This window comes from Mytilus californianus, unplaced genomic scaffold, assembly GCF_021869535.1.
Source record: "Mytilus californianus isolate M0D057914Y unplaced genomic scaffold, xbMytCali1.0.p SCAF_8, whole genome shotgun sequence".
Lineage (NCBI taxonomy): Eukaryota > Metazoa > Mollusca > Bivalvia > Mytilida > Mytilidae > Mytilus > Mytilus californianus.
In genome coordinates, this window is record NW_026262734.1 from 80,667,700 (window position 1) to 80,689,595 (window position 21,896).

Consider the following 21,896-nt stretch of genomic DNA (forward strand, 5'->3'; position numbering starts at 1 on the left):
CTAACGTTGATGCCTAACGAAATAGTTAGTTGGGTTACCGGTTTAAAGGCACCTTCGACAACCATTTCAGTTATATCGTGACAGTCATTTTTTTTTGGTCGTCGGAAACTAGAGTAACAGAATAAATCTAACGATATGCCATAATTCATTGACCAATTTTATCACACCACAATGTAGGATCGAGTTTAACTCAACATGAGCGGGGATCAAACTCACCACTTAGAGGTTATACATGCAGGCACTGATTGCATACTCCACTATCATACGATCATGGCCATGACGACAAGCAGTCTTAAAGCTCTACACAAAATGAAAGACCAATTTGTAGCTACAAATGTTTCTTGTATAGCAGATCCGTTGACCTTCATTTCAACTTAAGATGCGTAAATCATTTAGATTTACGTAGCAAATAAACATAAAACTTTATAATTATATCTACCGGATACAAAAATCATGTACTTGTATCCGATGTTTTAATTTTGTTTATGTCTTTCGGTCATTTACCACTGAACTGAAAGGTGTGGATCTGTTAAATTGATACAAAAATGTATGGATTATTTTTAACTTTATTACTTTCTTGTACGACCCACTGTCATGGGAATGACGGATTATTGCAGAACAAAAAACCGGTGATTCCAATGCCGTTACTTAACAGCTTAAATGCGCCATTGGTAGCCCAACTAGATGTTACTGCAATTAACATAGAGCTGAAAGCTTATATACAACAAGAGATAGTTAATGGTGTTAAACTTGCGATGGAAGAATTGGCTGCAACCATTGTCAACACGAAAGTGGACCAGGCTACTATAAAATTAGAAGAAAGTATGCAAGAGAAGTTGACTCAAGCTAATACTGAAATCCAAGGTTAGTGATTTAAAGTGGTATAAAAAATATAATGTTTGATGTGATACATGTATTTGTATTCAACCAATACAACATAAAAAATAGAATACTCGTATACGTGTTTATAGCAAAGTAAAGGAAAATTAAGGACATAGTGTGTGGTTTCATGACACAAAATCACTACGCGTGAATGAAAAGAAAACCAAATGAAAGGAACAACAAGCAAAAACAAGTATTAGATACAGAACAAAGGTAACAAAATAAACGGCAACGGTTGTTACCGGCCAGTTTTTTTTTTGCTACCTTTGTTCTGTATCTAATACTTGTTGTGCAGGTATCTATTGTCCATGTCAATTTAAACATCTTACTTATGTTATTACATAGGGGACATCTCAAACATTTTTCAAAACTTAGTTTATTATGGCACCTTCTGTGGGAACGAAAAAAAAGGAATCTCAAAATCCATAAAAGTTTATAATTTTCTACATAAAATACATTTAAAATGTAATTATCTCTAGTTCCTGCCATGTCGTAAAACTTTACCAGGTGCACAGGTTTGTTTGTACTCAGAATATCATTTGTGATGTAAATACGGTCATATTTGCGAAAAGGTTATGATGAACCTCAAATATATGAAAGATCACAATTTAGAAGTAGATGTAGGTCGATACTATGTCCATTTTTATCAATTATATTTACGAATGAATAACATGATTATCTTTTTGTCATATTGAATAAATGATTTGTGTAGTATTGTAGTTTCGATAATAAGAAAAAGCTCAGTCGACCTAGTATTTATTATGAGAAATTGTACATATCAAATATGATTGAAAAAATATTTTTAATTCCAAGATACTCGTTATATAAAGATAGCTTGTAATGCAGTGGCTGTCATTTGTTACTGTATTTCATGTTTGATTTTCGATTGTTGTTTTGTGCATAAATCAGGATTTTTTTTTCTTTTCATTTGAATTGTTTTACAATTATTTTTGTCGGTGCCTTTTATTGCTTGCTATGCGATATGGGTTTTGCTCATTGTTGAAGGCCGTCCGGCGATCTTAAATTTCTAACATCTACGTCATTTGGTGGACAGTTGTCTCATTTGCGAGCATACCGCATATAGTTATAAAACATTAATATGTAATTTCTTAGGTCCTTTCCTTTTCTTATTCCAAATACTATTTATAAAGAAAATTACCATTAAACTCATTATATATTTTCCTTCTGCGCATGATCGCTTTATACATGCGTTCTCGATAATGCTTATATCTTAAATTAACTGTTAACGACTTATTTTCTAGACCGATTTATTTTTCGGGAGCAGAAAATCAACGTAAATATGCGAAACTTAGATCTATTTGTACAGAGCAAAATAACATTATTAGAAAAAAGCGACAATACATTGCCTCGAAATAGGATAGAAATTGATTAAACGCGAAAAAAAAAGTATCCGCGAAAATATTTTTTTTGCAGTATTTCAATTGTTAACTTTCATCGGTAGAACATGAACTAAACCACGAAACTACTGAAATTAACCATGATTATTAGTAATATATGTGCAAAATTAAGGGTTTTTTACGGAAAAATTGACGGCAATTTTATATTTTAAAGAAATATGTGAAGTAACAGACAGTAAACACATTAATTTTAATAGTTGGTAAACGAGTAAGCAACTTTTAAATTTTGACATACGCAATCATTATTCTGTGTAAAATTATTAACTACATGATACAAATTCGAATTTACTAACATATTAGATATAAAAAAATAGCTACCAGCTTGAATTCATGTTCAGAAGTTCCTTCAGCAAAAAATCAGAATGTTTATATGATGTCATTGTTTGTTATCAAAATCACTTGACGGTACACAATAATGTTCAACTGAACAAAACAGTATGTGCCTGTCCCAAGTCAGGAGCTTGTAATTCAGTGTTTGTCGTTTGTTGCTGTAGATCATATTTTTTTTTCGTTTATTATCATGACTATTTTGTACATAAATCAGGCCGTTAGTTTTCTAGTTTGAATTGTTTTACATTTGCCATTCAGGGGCCTTTTATAGCTGACTATGCGGTATTTGTTTTACTCATTGTTGAAGGCCGTATGGTGACCTATAGTTTTTAATTTATGTGTCATTTGGTGTCTTGTGGATAGTTTGTCTCATTATCATCATACCACATCTTCTTATTTTTTTTATATGACATAATCACTGTACTAAACGCTCCTCGATATGACGACGTAACTACCTGTGTTAATTACGTATGTCTATACTATTGACACAGAGGTAACCATATTACTCCTTATTACAATTCAGCTGCATATCCAGAAATGAGACACAGTTTGCTAATTTACATATTCAAAATGGCGGCGTATTAGATTTTCGTGATTTAATATTATTATACTTCTTAAGTAAAAATCTGTATTACTTGACCGGAACCATTTGCGGGGGTTGATAATTTAAATATACACCGGTTTAACACTTGTGTCAAAAATTTGAAGTTGTACGTTAAATAATTAAGGTTCCCACGATAAATTTATTTCGAAGCGAGAGCCCTGTATGTTTGTACTACAGAATATGGCAAAAATGCTCCATCGTTGGTTTTCAAGAGATTTTTTACGTTTTCAAGTGAAGTGTATTATAATTGCGGGGCCGGATTCAGGAAGAACAGAAAACACGCAATTAAACTTTTCAGAACAAAAATGCCTCAGTAAAAAAATCTAGGTTCCTAGGACAGAATAAAATTGAGTTTTCCAATAAAATGCACATAATGAAAGAGGCTTCAAGAGGATTAACGGAAAAAACAAACTTTTTAAAAGTGGATTCTGCTAGACATGGCGTAATTTGTAACAACACCGAATTCCAATGTTGACAAGACACATTAAGGCTCCATAAAGGAGAACTATTTTATTCTCAAAAAATTAAATGAATACAAAATGATTTAAAAAATAATTTTAATATAGAATATAATTCTTCAATAACAATACTGGAATCGTTTGAACATGAACTGCATATATTAAACATATGTACATATACAGAGAACATCATGAAATATATATATATCTATACTAACTTCACTGCATATAGTAAACAACAATATATATATTACTAATTTTATCTAATTTGTCTATACATACAAAGTTAAATAAGATATGTACGCAGAGTGTTGACGACAAAAGATTTTGGAAACGCCAACACCACGACTTATCGGCTTCATTACAATACTTGAGATAAAATTCTATATTTTTATATTTTTACAGAACTTTGTGTACTACTTTTGAACTGACTTGAAATGCCTTAGGCAGTAACCTTTTTATATCCTGGGGGGAAGGGGGGAAGGGTGGGGGGGGGGGGGGGAGTCTGTTGATTTTTGTTTTGGAAAAAAATAATTTGAATCATCACTGAAGAGATAGAAACAAATTTGTTTTAAGTCCATTTCCTGTCGTGTTTTCAATAGATGGTGAAAAAAAATATTTGCTTTTGATTGGCCCTGGAAAAAATTACAAGTATATTGAGTAAAGGGGGATGAATACACCCATAATTCAACTTGGTCTTTTTACTCAATTCAACCATCTCCTTATTCGTTCTAATAAGACCTTCTGACCAGTAAAACATTTCATCTTTCGACATATCTGACCGATGTTTTTTTTTCTATTTTACAATATAAACATGCATAGTTGGAATTTGCTGAATTTAAACCCAGAACAGTAAGCAAGAACTTCATATCTCCCCCAAAAGTATTTCCAAGTTAAACTTTTTTTTAGACTTGGTCTCGTACATTATTTTTTCATTTTCTTGTGAAAGTAGTTCGTTAATTTGATTAAATATTGTACCAAAACATTCTTTAAGGGTAAAATATTTCTCGTCCGAGCTTACTATTGCGAGAGTGTGCTGATTTGCACTTGACATCACCTCCTCTCCGTCATTTAAGACCGCTAGAGACAATACCAGAAAACTTGATATTCTCGACACTTTTGCGCCATCTGCGGCGAACTTGAGTTGTACTTTTTGGATCTCAGTGGAGCCATCTATATTTGTAATAGTGTCCAATAACCTATCTAATGTCTCAAAAGGATGAAGTTGTGCACCTGGATGGTGACCTGGTGTTTTAAGGATTGAAAATGTGTTATTTATGTTTTCCCTACATTGTTTAATTAAATAAGATTTCATCATGTCTTTGTTATGTACTGTAAGTTCATGATATGCCTCATCCGAGATGCAAAAGAATCAAGAAGGAAAAGAATGTTTTTAACCTTTTCTTTTTCATCATTGACCATGTCTGTATAGTTTGTGTTGTTTGTGTCATTAAGCAGATCATACGTTTTGCCATTTTTGTCGGTGCCTGTTATGTTTGAAAATGGTATGCCGAATGATTTTGCAAACCAAAGTGCTTTTTGGACACGTTCTTTTAGAATGGAAACTTTTTTTGGTGCTTGAGTGCTTTTTAAATCTGGAATAGGCTTACCTATATTCATGAACTGATTTCGAATACCTTCGATGTATGCATTTAAAATTTCATTTTTTTTTCATATTCAGACAGACAAATATTTCTCTCGTGAGCCTCTTCAGTAAGATAATTCACTTTTGCTTGAAGTCTTTGTATGTCTCCAAACAAACTCATAATTCTCTTATTTTGTGTTTGTGTTTTCAGTTTCTATCATATCACTAAGAGAACATACTTCATTTTTAAAAATGATCAAAAAAGCTTTTTCTAAGAGAAAATCATATTTACGTCTACCTTTTAATGCTGTAAATTTGTTGATGGTTTCAGAAACTTTTCGCCTTATTCTACCTTCTAAGCGATCATTGTTTTCGTTTAAAGGCAACACACCTTTTGGCAAATTCAAATTAATTAATTGTATGTTAGTTAGATTATTTAGTTGACATATTTCCGACATGTACTTTAAAGTACCCTTAGGTAAAACAATCTTAAAACATACTTTTGATTCTGACCCCGAGATTGTTTTTAGTTTCAAAACCTTCGGTATTATGTTCCAACTTAAACGGAATTTTATTTTTGTCAGCTTGAGACAAATGATCACTCATGTCTTAAATTAACTGAATAAACATGTATTAAATGATACAATAATAAGCACTTTTATGTGACTATATTTGATTTAATAATTCATTGTTATCTAAGTTGTTTTTAAATCTGTCTGTTGTAAAATCCACTTTTAAAAGCTCAATAGGCATTCTTGGTGCTTCTTTCAAACTTTCTTCACAATCAAAAACAAAGTGTTTTCTCGACCACCTTAAAACGGGACGCAATGCAATTTGAAAAACTATTTGTCGGCCTTCTCCCTTATCTGTGTATACGAGCTTGTCCCAATTTTGAGGTAAATCAAACGTTTCAAAGTCAATTCTGGTATATAAAGTATCTCTGCCTTTACTAACAATACCCTTTCCTTCAAATAAAACCCTGAAAATGTCGTGATGGAATGGAATATAGAAATGATTTGCCGTCCTTTGTGCTAATCTTGAGTGACAAGCTGATGTAAAATCGTCTCTTGTAACGGCAATGCCAGGCGGTGGAGATGAGGGGAACTTGAACTCGTGAATAATGTTATTTGGTAGATTTTGCTCGAGTTCCCATGTACAGCTGTACGCGGAATAATTCTCCCACTTCACTAGATATTCTGTTTCCTGAAATAAAACGGATGATAAACACAATGTATCAACTGAACATGTTTTAGTCTCTATACTTGAAAAATCAAAGTTTTTGGATCATTGCATATATATAATAATATATAAATATATCTTTTTATTTGGTAAGTATTGAACCTGTTTAAAAATCACTGTGGAATTTCTACATAAAAAATACACCACTTTCATTCTCCTTTTGCATTGTACTACATACTTATTGCCTTATAAAAGTTTTATTATTTAACGAATATCCAATATAATGTGTATAGAAATATTATATAATGTTTAATATATTTGACTTAATAACGTTATCTGTTAAACAGAATTAATCGACTTTGTGAAAAGGGAGGGGGGGGGGGGGGGGGCAAAATTGATAGCATAAATCTTGATCAACCAAAAAAAAAAACGCGAATTGTCTTGGTCGATTTCATTTGCATGACCATAATATTAATTATTTGGTCACATATATATATATATATATATATATGTCTTATTATTGCCAAGTTTTGGTCGCCCCCCCCCTTTTTTGAAAAAAAAAATACAAAAATGCTGAAATCAATTTGCTTTAGCGTGCATCTTTAAGATGGGAAATTCGAATTCGTAATATTATTACACATTTGGGCATTTGTTATTGTAATATATTTATGTTTGTTTTTCTTTATGTCACCGTTTTCAATCCGGTCCCCTAATGCCCCTCTCAAGCTTTCATTCATTCTAGGTCTGTAAGAAAGTCGATTTATTTCTTTAAAATGACTGGAAAGTTTTAAAATGAGTTATAGAAGAACATAATCGGGGTATCTACTTAAGATAATCATGACTTTTAGTGTGTTTTCTATTAATTGAAGACTTAAGATACCGGAAAATATATGCACTCATGGACATGTGGACATGTGGAACAAATATATGTTGGACTCATTTCGGTGAATAAACCTACCCTATCTATTTTCCTTGAAGAAATCAGTCTTTCCACTTCAAAATACCCATCTAAAAGGTTTCTTTCTGCAGGTCTATATCTTTTCTGGTATGGTATATAACTATATAACTTTGAAAAATCTAGCTTCACCTTTCGTGTCTGCATTTATAAGGTTAAACTGGGCTGTTCCGGGATGGATTCGATTTTAAAAATACCGGCCTTGAAACTTCAATCGGCAATCTTCAGGTGATTCCGCTACTCTTGAAACTTATGAATATTTATGAGCAAAACCGTAGCTCATTTCTGGCTATGTTGGGCAGTTATAAAAAAGTATGAAGGGCCATATGGGCTAAAAAAAAATTATTTTTACAATTTGTGTTCAATTGAGAGTGCGAGGACAGCTGTCAATTATTGAAATCTCTTGCCGATAGTTTATAAATGTGTATCATATTGTTTTACATTGGTTACATAACGTGTCCCTGTGTTCCTGTATCTTTTAGAATTTAAATCTAAAGATTTCATTTCTGTTCATAAACTGTTGGTTTTGTTTCGGCTTTACCCTTAGTGTGGTTCGAGTGCAATTCATTCAAAAATACACTCTTGTGCACACAATAACATTGTTAACGTCGTGAAAAATGGGAGAAAAACCCAAATCACTATGATAAATAATGTTTAAAGAATATCTAGAATTTCTACAAAACAAAACACATTATTTGCTGAACGATAATTTTTCTTGGCTTAATATATTGTAGACAAAATCGGTACAACGTACATTCAGTGGGGAAGGACCAACTGCACTGCAGATGACACCGAAACAGTATATTCAGGTTTATAAAATTAGATAATTCATCCAATCCAGTAACGATTAAATTAATAGTAGTACAATCTCAAATTAAAAAGTAGTTTCACAAACTGAAATGAATTTTATACTTGTGATGCAAATGTCTTAAATTAAGTACAAGAGATAGCAAATGCTGTTAATAAATAACATGTAAAAACTAATTAAAATAACAGTGTCGAATTGTTTCGTTAAATATAAGTATCAATACCTTTCTATTGATTCAAGCATTTGAGGAAATTAAAGACCGCGCGTGCAGAAGGACCATTGCAATAGACTACTTGTGTTTAATGATCATCTTAAAATAGATTTTACCTTAGTTAAGAAAGTATAGCATTTCAAATATTTAGATAGAAAATAATTATATACATCTTCATATCTGCATTATTTTCCAATAGGATTTGTTGGAGGTTCATCTTACACTAATTCCGGATCAGCTGTCGACCATCTTTGTCTAATCAACGATCCACAATGGGGGATTTACGATTCAAAGGTTAACAATAATCCTTTCATCGGAGGCGCATTATTTCATGTGCATGATATTAATGTTCTTAATTCTCCGTTTGACCACGAAAAGTATGACCATCATAGAGTTGCTTGTTCAGTCTGCAGGAAGAGAAAGAAATCATCTACAATTTTCATACCGGCACGAAAAGATTGTTATGGCAACTGGGTCAAAGAATATGATGGATATTTATATGCTGGTCATCCTGTTCATGCAGCAGCAACTGAATATATATGTCTAGACAAAACACCAGAAGCACTGGATAAATCACCTGACTGGACTGATAAAAAGCTGTTGTATCCCGTAAGGGTTAATTGTAACGGCGCAATACCGTGTCCACCGTTTGTAAACGGAAGAGAGGTTACATGTGTCGTTTGTTCTCGTTAAAATAAAGCACACACAATTGTTGAATTTTTTTTTGGTGTAAAACATTTGTAGAAAACGGTTTTCTTGACAGGCGAAACTATTAGATAATTTTTTATAATGCAAGTAATGATATTAATGATAATTAAAAAAAAAAACAAGGCCCAATTGGAGCTTAACGATGATCACAATACTAACTTTATGTAAAAGGAAAGCCTAGCCTTTCCAGGTAACAAAAATAATTATGTGCTATTCGCAAAAACACTTTCATGAAAAAATACTCTAGAAGAAAACAAAAGTGAGGGCTGCAGATTTCCAAATAATTAAATGAGGGATCTGTAAGTACTTTCTTTGTCCCCAAATCGAAATTTATACAGGTTCAACTTGCCGCTTTTTTTTCCTGTACCATAATCAAAAACCAGAATTCCTATTTTAATCTAAAATGAAAATATACTAAAGTTTACATATTACAAGCTTCATATATTGGCTCTCTATCAATTTAATCAATACATCTGTATGAAAAACTTTGCTGTAAAAATATATGTGTCTAATATAGAATAAGATGGCACACTATTTATATTTGTTTGTCGCAACCCGAAACAGGAATTGGTAACAATGCTGTTTATTTCTCATTAGGTTAGTTTCACAACAACTTTTTTTTACTTATTAGTAAACTTTAGAGGTAAACCATTTACACAAGCATGTTTAAACCCGCTACATTATTCATGGGCCTGTCCCAAATCTGGTGCCTGTTATTTAGTGGTTGTCGTTGGTTGATGCTTGTCCAATATCGTTTGGTACATGGGCTACATGTGTAGTCGGTATTCTATTTTGAGAGTATTATTAAAGTTATTGAGTGTTCACGTTAAATACAAACTTTTTAAAAGTACTAAAACTATACAGATCATAAGATTGACTTACCAACACACAAAGACCATAGGCAACAAATGCATAACGACATACGGATCATATTCAATCTTTAAGTTGTATTATTTTGCAAAATTGATTTTTTATTCAATGTCTTTCAGAAAATTTTCAATGTCTGGGATAATATCAGTCTTTACTAAGTGTTGACAGCCAACACAAGAAACTGGGTCAAAGTCATTTTTTTCGTATACATGTACGCTTCACACTTAACAGACTTCATAACCATTGCCATTACCTGACACAAAATCTGCTCTAACAGAATTAAAAGATGCTGAAATAAACTCAAAAAGGTTTTCCTATACCACTGACGTGTTTTCGTGGTCTAAGATTTTTTTTTATATCTGAATAGTCGTCTGAAATGTAAATATATCGATTGTGTCTTACTCCCGACTTTCACTGAGTGTGTATTTGCATGTCGGGTGACGTATAATTAGCAGAAGACGTTCACCTTCATCGCACCCCTGGCTTCGGTCCGTTTGAATCCTTTTCATCTTTGCATTGAATTGATGTTACTGTTAGTCCTCTGTATATGTATTTGTGTTATCCTTGCCATTTTCCCTCACTAGGATTATTACTGCTGTTTTGATTCAATGATAGATTGGTGTTTGCTTTGCCCCGCATCAACGCAAAAAAAAGGCTATATCGCGGCAAACAAAAGAAAATTTTAAAAATCAGACATAAAACCTTTTAATATACTAAAATTTAAGCGGAATAACATATTCAATAATAAACTTCACTAATAAGTAAGCATGATAAAAAAAAATAAGATCATTTTCAACTAATACAACAGCTTATATTTTGGAATATAATCAAAATAATTTCAAAAAATAAACAATTGATCGATCTGGAATATATTAAATAAATCAATTTACATTGAAATATTTTCTCCGAATATCGGAAAAGCCAATACATTAAATTAAGAAATGCTTGATTGTATACTTCCAATTGCAAGGTAGACATTGTGGTTTAACTTCATTTTTTTAAAAGAAACTCCGTGAGATAGTCTGACCGATGCAACATCTAGAAATTACGCACTGATCTTTCCTGCATATCACATTATTTAAATGTTTGCCTACATTTGTTTTTATTTCATGTAATTTATATAGTTTTTTTTTACTCCACTCATACATTAAAACATATTTCTAATGTTAGCTCTAAAATCGGTTTAAAAAATTTCACATTAAGATATTGGGTGGTTTTGGGCATTTTTTTCCAGAGCTTCCTGATCTACAGCTGTGTTTCCGTGAATGCCAATATGACTGGGCACTCATAGAAAAAATAACTTCTTCATTTAGAATATTGAAACTTCTAATTAGTATATATGTTTTGGTATTTTGGTAAAACTTGAAGACATGGAAATGAGTCAGACAATATAAGAAATTTTGATTAATCCGAAGAAGCAATTAACAGCAAGGCCAAAATTGTTGCCCTATCTTCTTCGTAAAGGATGGATGCAAAAGGTGATAGGCGGAGAGTTGAAGCTCGGTCTTCAAAGACAGCAGCAAAAAGATAATCGGTCCTTATTCTTCGATCCATCACGCAGTTGTAGGCAGGATTGTATGGAAATTCCCTTTGCCTGACTGCATACTGAAGAATAAGGTTAAAACGTCTGTTGGGGGGGGGGGGGGGGGGGGGTGATGGTTCGTCGGCATCTATAAACAGACTCTTAACTGGTGGGGTATTAAAGGCACCACAACAGACGATACGTGGCTATTCACATTATCGAGAATTTAAATGTAAAATTTCCCTGTGGAGCCATACACGTATCTATTGAACCTTAATCCAGACATAAGACATTACTTTTAAAATTAAATAAAATGTCGCCATTAGCAACCTCGTCAGTGTTCGAGATAACTTTTAAGATATTCAAAGCTTTCAGACATCTTGCTTTATAACATTTTGATATGAGGGAGAAAGATCAGTTTTTTGTAAAATATTAGAATATAGTTTAATTATAAGACAAGTTCTGGATCAAGATGCAACTTTTTTTTCTTCAAATATGCATCCCAACTATTTTGATGTTGAAAATTTTGTGATGGTTCGTCGGCATCTATAAACAGACTCTTAACTGGTGGGGTTTTAAAGGCACCACAACAGACGACAACGTTGGTTATTCACATTATCGAGAATTTAAATGTAAGATTTCCCTGTGGGGCCATACACGTATCTATTGAACCTTAATCCAGACATAAGACATTACTAATGATCTTTTAAAATAAAATAAAATGTCGCCATTAGCAACCTCGTCAGTGTTCGAGATAACTTTTAAGATATTCAAAGCTTTCAGACATCTTGCTTTATAACATTTTGATATGAGGGAGAAAGATCAGTTTTTTTGTCAAATATTAGAATATAGTTTAATTATAAGACAAGTTCTGGATCAAGATGCAACTTTTTTTTCTTCAAATATGCATCCCAACTATTTTGATGTCGAAAATTTAAAGCTATTTCAGGCATGGTTATAATTGCCGTTTTATATTACTCATAAGTTGGCCTCTGTAACATATTATAAAATCAACTTTAAAACGATTGTTAAAAAGAGACGTAAGATACCAAAGGGACATTGAAACTCTTAAGCCAAAAATTAACTGACAACGCCATGGCAAAATAAAAAAAAAAAAGAGAAAAAAAAAAAAAAAAACAAAGACAAACACCATGACCATTAATTACACAAACACAACGTAGAAAACTAAAGACTGAGCAACACGAACCCTACCAAAACTTGAAAAGCCGAAAATAAACAGACAACGCCATTGCAAAAAAAGAAAAAAAAAGACAAACACCATTACCATTACACATATACAACGTAGAAAACTAAAGACTGAGCAACACGAACCACACAAATAACCGGAGTTGATCTCAGGTACCCCGGAATGGTAAGCAAATTTTTCTCTACGTGTGGCACCCTTTAATTTTAGAACTGAATATTGCAACAAATAATGTACTCCCTTGAGGGACACCATGACCTGACAAACAAAAATTAGAAATTGTAGAGTTTTCTCTAACTATACAATATCTGTTAAAGAGGAAATTATATGTCATTTCAAACCCGTATCAAAGAGATCTTTTAAAATGTCACATTTCTATGTGGTCATAAGCGTTTTTAAGATCAAAGAATAACGACACCACATGTTCCTTATTCGCGAAGCAACTGCTATTGAATGACCTGAATCGAACAAGAAGATCAGGAGTACTGCGGTCCTGTCGAAATCCGCATTGGATGTTGGCGAGTATTCTATTCAATTCGAGGAACCAACATGGCGATCATGACCTATCGTTCAGGCGTTTTACAGACACAACTGGTAATAGCAATTAGTCAATATTAGAATGATCCATATGGTCTTTGTTTGGCTTTGAAATAAGTTTAACGGTTGCAAGCTTTCATATACTAGATAGTGTCACCAGAACCAAGAGGAGTTACATTGAACATAGCGTTATTGTATTGTGTGATAAATGAACAGCAACTGCCTGCAGATCTGTGGTGAGTTGAACCGTACTTTGAATGACATTGTCCTTTACAAAAATTGTGGATCTTCCTTCGAAAAAGTACTTTACACTTTGTATCCCTTTAAAAATATATTGTTACTTTCTTTCAAAGTGAGTTTGGAGCCTCGGTGGCCGAGTGGTCTAAGTAAAATTATTGTATCACTAGCCTGTCAACACTTATTATGTGAGTTCGAATCCTGCACGTGGTAGCTCCTCTCCAATATTAATTGACTTGAAATGTCAGCTTTTTTACCTAAAGTCGGTGATTCTGCTAGGCACCCCGGTTTCCTCCGCCAATAAAAACTGACCGCAACGAAATAGCACAAGTGCTGATAGTGTCGTTTAACACCAATGAATGAATCAATCAAGGTGAGTTTTCTGTAGACAATATACAAAAGGCTAAAAAGACTCAACTAAAAGAGTTAATTAGAGGTTTCTTTCAAACCCTCGAAAAATCCATTGAATCATATTGGTCATGGATGATTAGGATGCCAGGTTGGATGTGACAAAGTTGACAACATCTTTACCTTGATGGGTCTGTGAATGTGGATTTTCGGATCTGTTGAAGTCACATCAATTTATCATGCGTAAATTATTTAAATTAACGTTTAAAATAAACACTTGTAACTTAAACATTGGTATGTCTACCGGATATACTGTCAAGTGTTTGTTTTTGAGTGTTTTGTTTTGTGTTATTCGATCTATTACCGCAGGTCAAAAGGTGTTGAAGTTGTTAACGTTCATCAATAATGTACGTTTCAATTTTAATTTTATTACTTTCGTGTTCGACTAACTGTCACGGGAATGACGGATTATTGCAGAATACAACTATAACAAAGCCAATGATACCAGTGCCGTTACTAAACAATTTAAATGCGCCATTGGTAGCCCAATTAGATATTAATGCAATAAACATAGAACTGACAGCTTATATAGAACAGGAGATAGCAAATGGTGTTAAAACTGCGATGGAAGCATTAGCCGCTAGCATTGTCAACAAGAAAGTGGACGAGGCTGCTGCAAAATTAGGAGAAAGTATACAAGAGAAGTTTTTGCAGGCCAGTAGTGAAATTCAAGGTTTGTTGTTTATTGTCAAATCAATACTATACATAATGTATAATGCGTGATGTGATATATATACACTAAAAAATTAACACAAAATAAACTCTTTTAACTATTTATGTAAGCCTTTACAAAACACATATTCACAAGCAATAAAAGACCAGTAATATAATTGATTGATTGCTGGTATTTAACGCCACTTTAAGCACTTTCGTCTTTATCGCGAGGGCCAGTTTGAGTCGATTGGGAAACCTCCGCGACCTTCGGTTTGAAAACAAGACAAGTAATAATATTGAGGCTTGTAATGTGAAAAATAATCAATACTTATTAATTATATGCTACTAGTATATACACCTTGTCCGATGTCATTTAAGGAATGGGATATTTATTTTCTGTAAATAAAACGCATTACAACGAACGCAGCAGTAAAAGAACTTTTGCCAGGACAAACAAGAAACAGAAAAAACAAAACACTGTTGAAAGATATCGGCATTGATTTAAAATTTGAAACTTTTATTTAATTTTGATTGATTGATGAACGCAAATCGGGCCATGTTGCGGAAAAAACTGATTATCCAACATTAAGGATTAACCAGCACATTGCAGTTAAAGTTTGTTTATAACCTTGAACATAATTAAAGTTCATAGTTCAGAAAAAAATGTTGGTTGTGACATTTGGGGACGTAGAACCCTGTTGGAGACGGGGAGAGTGATTGCTTAGTTATTGTTTTCAAATTGATTTAAAAATACAAAAATCTCTTATGGTGGAATCTATTTATTTTATTTTTATATACATAACTATATTGATACAGAACGAATTATTTGAAACAAGAACGATTAGAACTTTGTAATAAAATACATTTTTCTTCTCTTGTCATATCTAAATTGCATTAATTCCACAATGTGTACGGTTTGCTGAAATAGTTTGATTTTAATGAACTAATTGTGATGAACGAATAATAGACGTGTTAGGAAAGTCAATACTATTTTGACGCTGATGTTAAATATCAATACCACTACAGGCTATAGTGGGAACCATCTCAAAAAGCAGAGATAATCATTCATTATAGTTACCTGTATGGGTTTGTTTGATAATGCTGAGATGATTTTTAAACAATAAAATAATAACAATTTATTCCACAATACACGGAAGAGGATCCAGCAAAACAACACGATCATTATTCTTGCATTGTGTCATAGTAGGGATCGATTAAGTTTAAGATCGTTGTTCCCCCGTTTCTTACTATTTTGTTCAACGACTACAATCAAATCACATTCGAATCCGATTTTTTACTCTACATCAATCTTTGTTCAAAACGTTCGTTTATTTGAAATTTATTTAAAAAATAATTGTCATGTCGGGGCCTTTCTTAGCTTTTATATGCAAGATTACAACGTTTGGACATTATCAAGCATGTTAAATTTACGTTTCGGTGAAGGGTCGGAAGCTGTTTTTTCTTTTCTTGTTACCACGGCTTCCTCCACCAACAAAACAGAACACCACGATTAAATTGAGATATTTTGAAAAATGCGTTAAACTTTCATATGGAGAAGTTAATGTTAGTATCTTTTGGTCAGAAGGTTATTTTGAAAATGGAATATTCATTTTCACCTCTTTCAAAACAAAGTCTGCTAAATTATATGTCCGGCATTTTTTTTTTCGATTTGCTAATTTTGTTTTGCCTTAGATTCACTATACACTCCGCTTTGTAAATTGGACGGTATATAGTGATGGGTGAATTGGTCCATCCGTCCGTTCTTCCGTCCCTTTGTCCATTCATTGCATTTATACTCACAAAGTAGTAGACAATACAAATCACATAAGCTCATGGAAAGTGGTTTTCTTGAACATTAAAACGATGCGCAATAAGACAACCTTCTACTGTAGCCCCTGCTTCTTAAAAGTTTTATATAGAAATAGCACAGTATCCACTTGTGTTCACTTTTTATTTTATTTTTTATACATAGATATAACGATGAGTTCAGATAAGTACTGATTTGTTTAAGCCACACATATATACCCGTCCCTGTACCCCTGGACACAAAATGCATGCTAACTATATTTTTCAACGGAAATAGGACATATCTACTGTGGAGAGACAAACTGAGTTATTTAACTGTTAAACATATTCTAATCATATCGCTTAATATATATATTTGGACTTGTGGCTGTAAAATCCGTCATTCCCATTCTTGACTCTTACATATATTTTCGACATTGAGAGATGAACGTTAATATAACTGTATTTCGTTTGCATTCTAATTATACATCGTAGTTACACATCATAATGCATGGTTGTATATGTGACTACATGGCCCCATTAAGAAGTCATCTGTGACATCTTATTCGGTTGTTATGTCCGCTTTTACAGAATTTTGAAAAACAAAAGTGACCTAGTATTTACAGACCTGAATTGGGAATTAATCTGGTAATGTCATACATCCACCTGTTACCCATTCACCTATAGGCATACTAAGGATAATAGTTTATATCTGAGGTATATACCATTGACTAATTGATTAATAGGTGGTTACTTAACGTCCATCCGCAAATATTTCATGCATGTTCGGGACAAGAACAAATTAACAATAAATTAAATAGATGGGTCCGGTAATAGAGATCGTCCGGCATGAAGTTCGGGGAAATTTGGACTGCCACTGGAAAATGAGGGTATATTGTATTGCTTCAGAAATTTGGTCTTACATCAGGCCACCTCAAAGAGTTGTTGCAAGCAAAGATGGGTCTTATTACTTTCTATGTAATTGATTATATCAAAACTACTTTGTCAATTGTAGGATTAAATTAAATTCATTATTACACCATTTCTCAGAGTATTTAATTAAATTAATGATTATATTAGAAAAGTAATCATAATTACATCTGATTACAATGAATTTCAAATAATCGAAAAACAAAGGATATGTGCTTTCCATCCATGACACAAAATCGATACATGCACAGCAAAAACATACAAAACCGATTTAAATGATGCTATTGAAGAAAAGCTATTACTGTAGCACTTATTGAGAAAGGATTTTATTTGATTTGTCATAAGACAATAACCTCAAACTTCATCAATTTACTAAATCACACAGATTCACAACATATATACTTGAACATTTTGTCACTGGTTATGGCCCAATACACTTTATCATCATTAATCTCTGAGATGTTTGAAATTTTAGTCTCCATCTGTCTGGTCAGAAAAATTATCCACCAATACTAAAAAGTCTTTCCACAGCCACAGAGGATGCTTATATGGGAAATATTTCCAGGCCAGCTTCGACAATTGTGGATATGCACTGTCTAGATTTCCAAAATTCTAAAGGGTCACACGCCATATCTACAAGTGGTTCATATAAGTAATCCTCTACCTTAAATTCCATTTAGAATGGTGACGTTACTTGGTGTAGCAGGAGAGTCAAGAAGGAAAAAAATCTGTTTAGCTTTCTTTTTTGGACGTGACAGAGAGTCATCATCCTTTTCCATATTGTTGTCTTCTAAACTCATTGCTTTATCTTTCAGTACATGTTCACAATCATTTCGGTTTTGTTCACACAACTGTATTTTAAAACGTGGGTCAAGATCAGTTGCAAGAAGGAAAGGTTCATTTTCTTCATGTTTGGATAAAATTGAGAATAGACTTTTTAGATAGATTTTGTTAATTTTGCAACTATTTTGTTGTTATACAAAAATACCAAACATTCTTTAGATGTTGATATGTTTGCTGTATGCCATCTCTGTATGACCAGCTCCAATGTACGTGCATGGTAAATGAAATTACAAGTGATCAAAATGTTCTTGTGTATTAGAGTTGTCATCAGTGTTCTCATCGTCTTCATCATTACTACTATCTTCAGAATGAACTGTCACAAATGCATTCCCTGGAAATGGCATGTCATATGTTTTCAGCATATTTGATACATTATCAGTAACAGTACATAAAACCTTGTTAACCAGATGAAAACTTTCTTTATGACAAGCAATTTCTACCTACATTTTATCAACATATAATGATGTCCTCATAAAACAAGTTTCAAAGAATAATCCATTAAAATAGCATTTTGTTGGTATCAAATACAATACATTTTATATCAATATTTTATAATAATTTAATTTTGGATGTAACGCGTCTTCTGATTGGCTGACGTTGTCTTGTTTATTAGCTCATAGACATAATTTTGTCATGTGACCGTGACGTCATCAACGTTTTTTCATGGTTTACTACGGTTTAAAATGGAATTTAGAATTAAATTACAACTATAACATAAAAAAATGTGGTGCACACTTTAAAATAACACGCTACGCGGGTTATTCAGTGTGCACCACATTTTTAATGTTATTTCTTCATAGACAGAAAAAATATTACAGTCATTCCTTAAATATCTTTAAAAATTTATAAAGTAAACAAACCTATCATAACAAGTTATATATTAATTAATTAGATATAGGAAGATGTGGTATGAGTGTTAATGAGACAACTCTCCATCCAAGTTACAATCTATAAAAGTAAACCATTATAGGTCAAGGTACGGCCTTCAACACGGAGCATTGGCCCATACCGAACAGCAAGCTACAAAGGGCCCCAAAAAATTAAACACGAATGACATAAATGTTCATTTAAGATATAAAATATTGACCATAAACACTAGTTGATATTTTTTTCCATTTTAATCAGAATGTAATCAAAAAGAAATCAGGGTTACAAGGTATTTTGAAAAATAATTGATTAAATTAGATATGATCAGATTTTTGGCTGCTTTATATTTACAATGATTATTTGAAAAAATGGTCTCGATTACAACTGATAAATGATTACATTTACAATGACCCAAAGTCTTTTTACCAAGGTTCTTAACGTACAGAGAGCTTGGCACTGTCTACACGAGGCATATGATTTAACGTCCCGTCCCCATTTTGATCAGATGTGACTATGTACTTGTAAACCCCACAAAGACAAACGGACGCCCCACTTTAGAAAGGATTGTATTGCCGGTTGGAAGAAGATCAAGAGTGACCATATTTCTATTTCCCATTCACCCTTGGTGCTATACCATTGACGTGGCAGCCATATCATACCCCACTTCACATGCTGTTTTATATTTCACCCTGTTTTTACTTTGATAAAAAAAACAAACATTAGGCTAGTAATAGTTTCATAACAGCACATTTAGATTAGATATATGGACATGAGTTGCAGATTGGACGACCTGTTGTCATTACAATTTACCTGGAGCAGATTGAAAAAAGTAGGGCAGACTGTTCAAATCATTACTTAAGGCAGGTCGGCTGTGAATGGGTGAAATATTTTTTCCGATTGGCTTACATGTACTAGCTATAGTATAAGAGGAATTATTATTTTTTTTTTTATTAGTGTTTAATTACCATTGTGTACAATGCTATTGGGTGCGAGAATAGCTGTCGCTAAGTACTGTACTTGCCACTGGTTTATTTATGTTGATCATCTTGCTTTGGTTTGATTACCCGTAGTGTCCATTCCTGCTTGTTTAAGACATTTGATTCAAGATGAGCACTTTATTTCCGGAAGGCAGTAATGGTACCCTTTTCCTCAACCCCCCTGCCCATATCGTAAACTTGGATATGTATGATGGCTCGTTACTATACATTTTTCACATATGTGTTTTAATTTTCGAGACACGAATTGAGATTCGTTTTTCCGTAATTAAGCATACCCGGGAAAGCACTTTATGATGCGGCTTCACGAGTTAAAAATTTCTTTTTTTCACACAAAAAGCTCTTGAAAAATTTAAATCTTTGCATACTTTTAATAATCCAGTTTTTACATCTTTATTCTAAGGTCCTCTGCTCTTCAAATCATCACACATGGTTAACCAAGTCACTTGTTAAAAATTTAGAAATGGTCAATATCACTGCCCAGATATTTTTTGTTAATGCACTATTTTCAAATTCCCCAATTTGAGGCGCATTAGTGATATTGACTCATTTAAAATATAAAAATCCATTCTTTTTCTTAAGCTTTTTTGTATATTTTGGCCTTTCATTTGTTTGGTCCGAGTGCCCTTGACATTTCATACAAAAAATGCATTCTTTCTACATATTACTAAATTGTTACTGTCGTAAAATAACAGAAGACCAAAATGAGTAGGAAATAACGTTAAATGAACTTTTCCAAAAACCAAACGAAGTATTTGCAAAATCTTCATCTTGCCCTGATTTTTATGTTGTTGACTACATTGGTACAACATACACTCAATGGGGAAGAAGCAACTGCACCGCAAACGAGACTGAAACAGTTTATTCAGGTAAATGTAGATAGATAATACACTGAACAAAACAACGATTAAATGAAATGAATGAAAGTTTCAAATTCAAATTGACATGTTAAAAGTAAAATGTACCGAAAGTATCTTAAATTTATGTTATTATGTTATACATATGTATGTATTTAAGAATAATAAAATATGTCAGTACTTAAGGTCTTTAATTTAATAAGAATATAAAAGTGTTAAGTTGTGCATGTGAGTATCAATTCTTGTGTTTTAGTTGAGCTAAAATAGAAATTAAAGACCACTGTTGTATATATAATATCGTAAACCTATTGAGTAGCATCTTAAAATAAATTGTAACTTGGATGGAGAGTTGTCTCATTGGCACTCATACCACATCTTCCTATATCTATTGACTATATAACTAAATAAAGGCAACAGTAGTATACCGCTGTTCGAAATTCATAAATCGATTTAGAAAAAAAACAAATCCGGTTTACAAACTAAAACTGAGGGAAACACATTAAATATAAGAGAACTACGACACAACAGAAACGAGAAACATAAATATTTTAATTGAGCAAGATACATCTGCATATTTGTCATATTTTCATTTAGGATTTGTTGGAGGTTCAGCTTACACAAGATCCGGATCAGCTGTCAACATTCTTTGTCTAATCAACGATCCACAATGGGGGATTTACGATTCAAAGGTTAACGACCTTCCTTTCATCAGAGGGGCACTGTTTGATGTTTATGATATAAATGTTCCAAATTCACCGTTTGACTTCGAAAAGTATGAAAACCATAGAGTTCCTTGTTCAGTCTGCATGAAGAAAAAGAAAGCTTCGACAATTATGATCCCTGCAAGAAAAGATTGTCATGGCAACTGGGTGAAGGAATACGATGGATATTTATATGCTGGTCATCCTTCCCATTCAGCAGCAACTGAATATATATGTCTAGACAAAACACCAGAGGCTTTAGATAAATCCCCAAACTATACTGATAAAATGCTGTGTCCACCGTATGTAAACGGAAGAGAGGTTACGTGTGTTGTCTGTTCTCGTTAG

General features: G+C 32.9%; 1 protein-coding gene across 1 annotated transcript; it reads left to right on the forward strand.

Moving 5' to 3' along the window:
* The first annotated feature begins 501 nt into the window (after positions 1 to 501).
* Positions 502 to 21,896, forward strand: LOC127712862 (uncharacterized). Its single transcript, XM_052219468.1, has 3 exons — positions 502 to 864; positions 8,146 to 8,220; positions 21,442 to 21,896. Exons 1-3 carry the CDS (start codon positions 546 to 548, stop codon positions 21,894 to 21,896), a joined length of 849 nt encoding a protein of 282 aa, XP_052075428.1. The 5' UTR covers positions 502 to 545.

Bases quoted from the DNA above. Each gene is read 5' to 3' on its own strand.
- LOC127712862 (XM_052219468.1), top strand. From the start codon at position 546: ATGTATGGATTATTTTTAACTTTATTACTTTCTTGTACGACCCACTGT. The intron at 865-8,145 runs GTTAGTGATTTA...AATATATTGTAG, and splicing joins AGCTAATACTGAAATCCAAG to ACAAAATCGGTACAACGTAC. The intron at 8,221-21,441 runs GTTTATAAAATT...ATTTTCATTTAG, and splicing joins CACCGAAACAGTATATTCAG to GATTTGTTGGAGGTTCAGCT.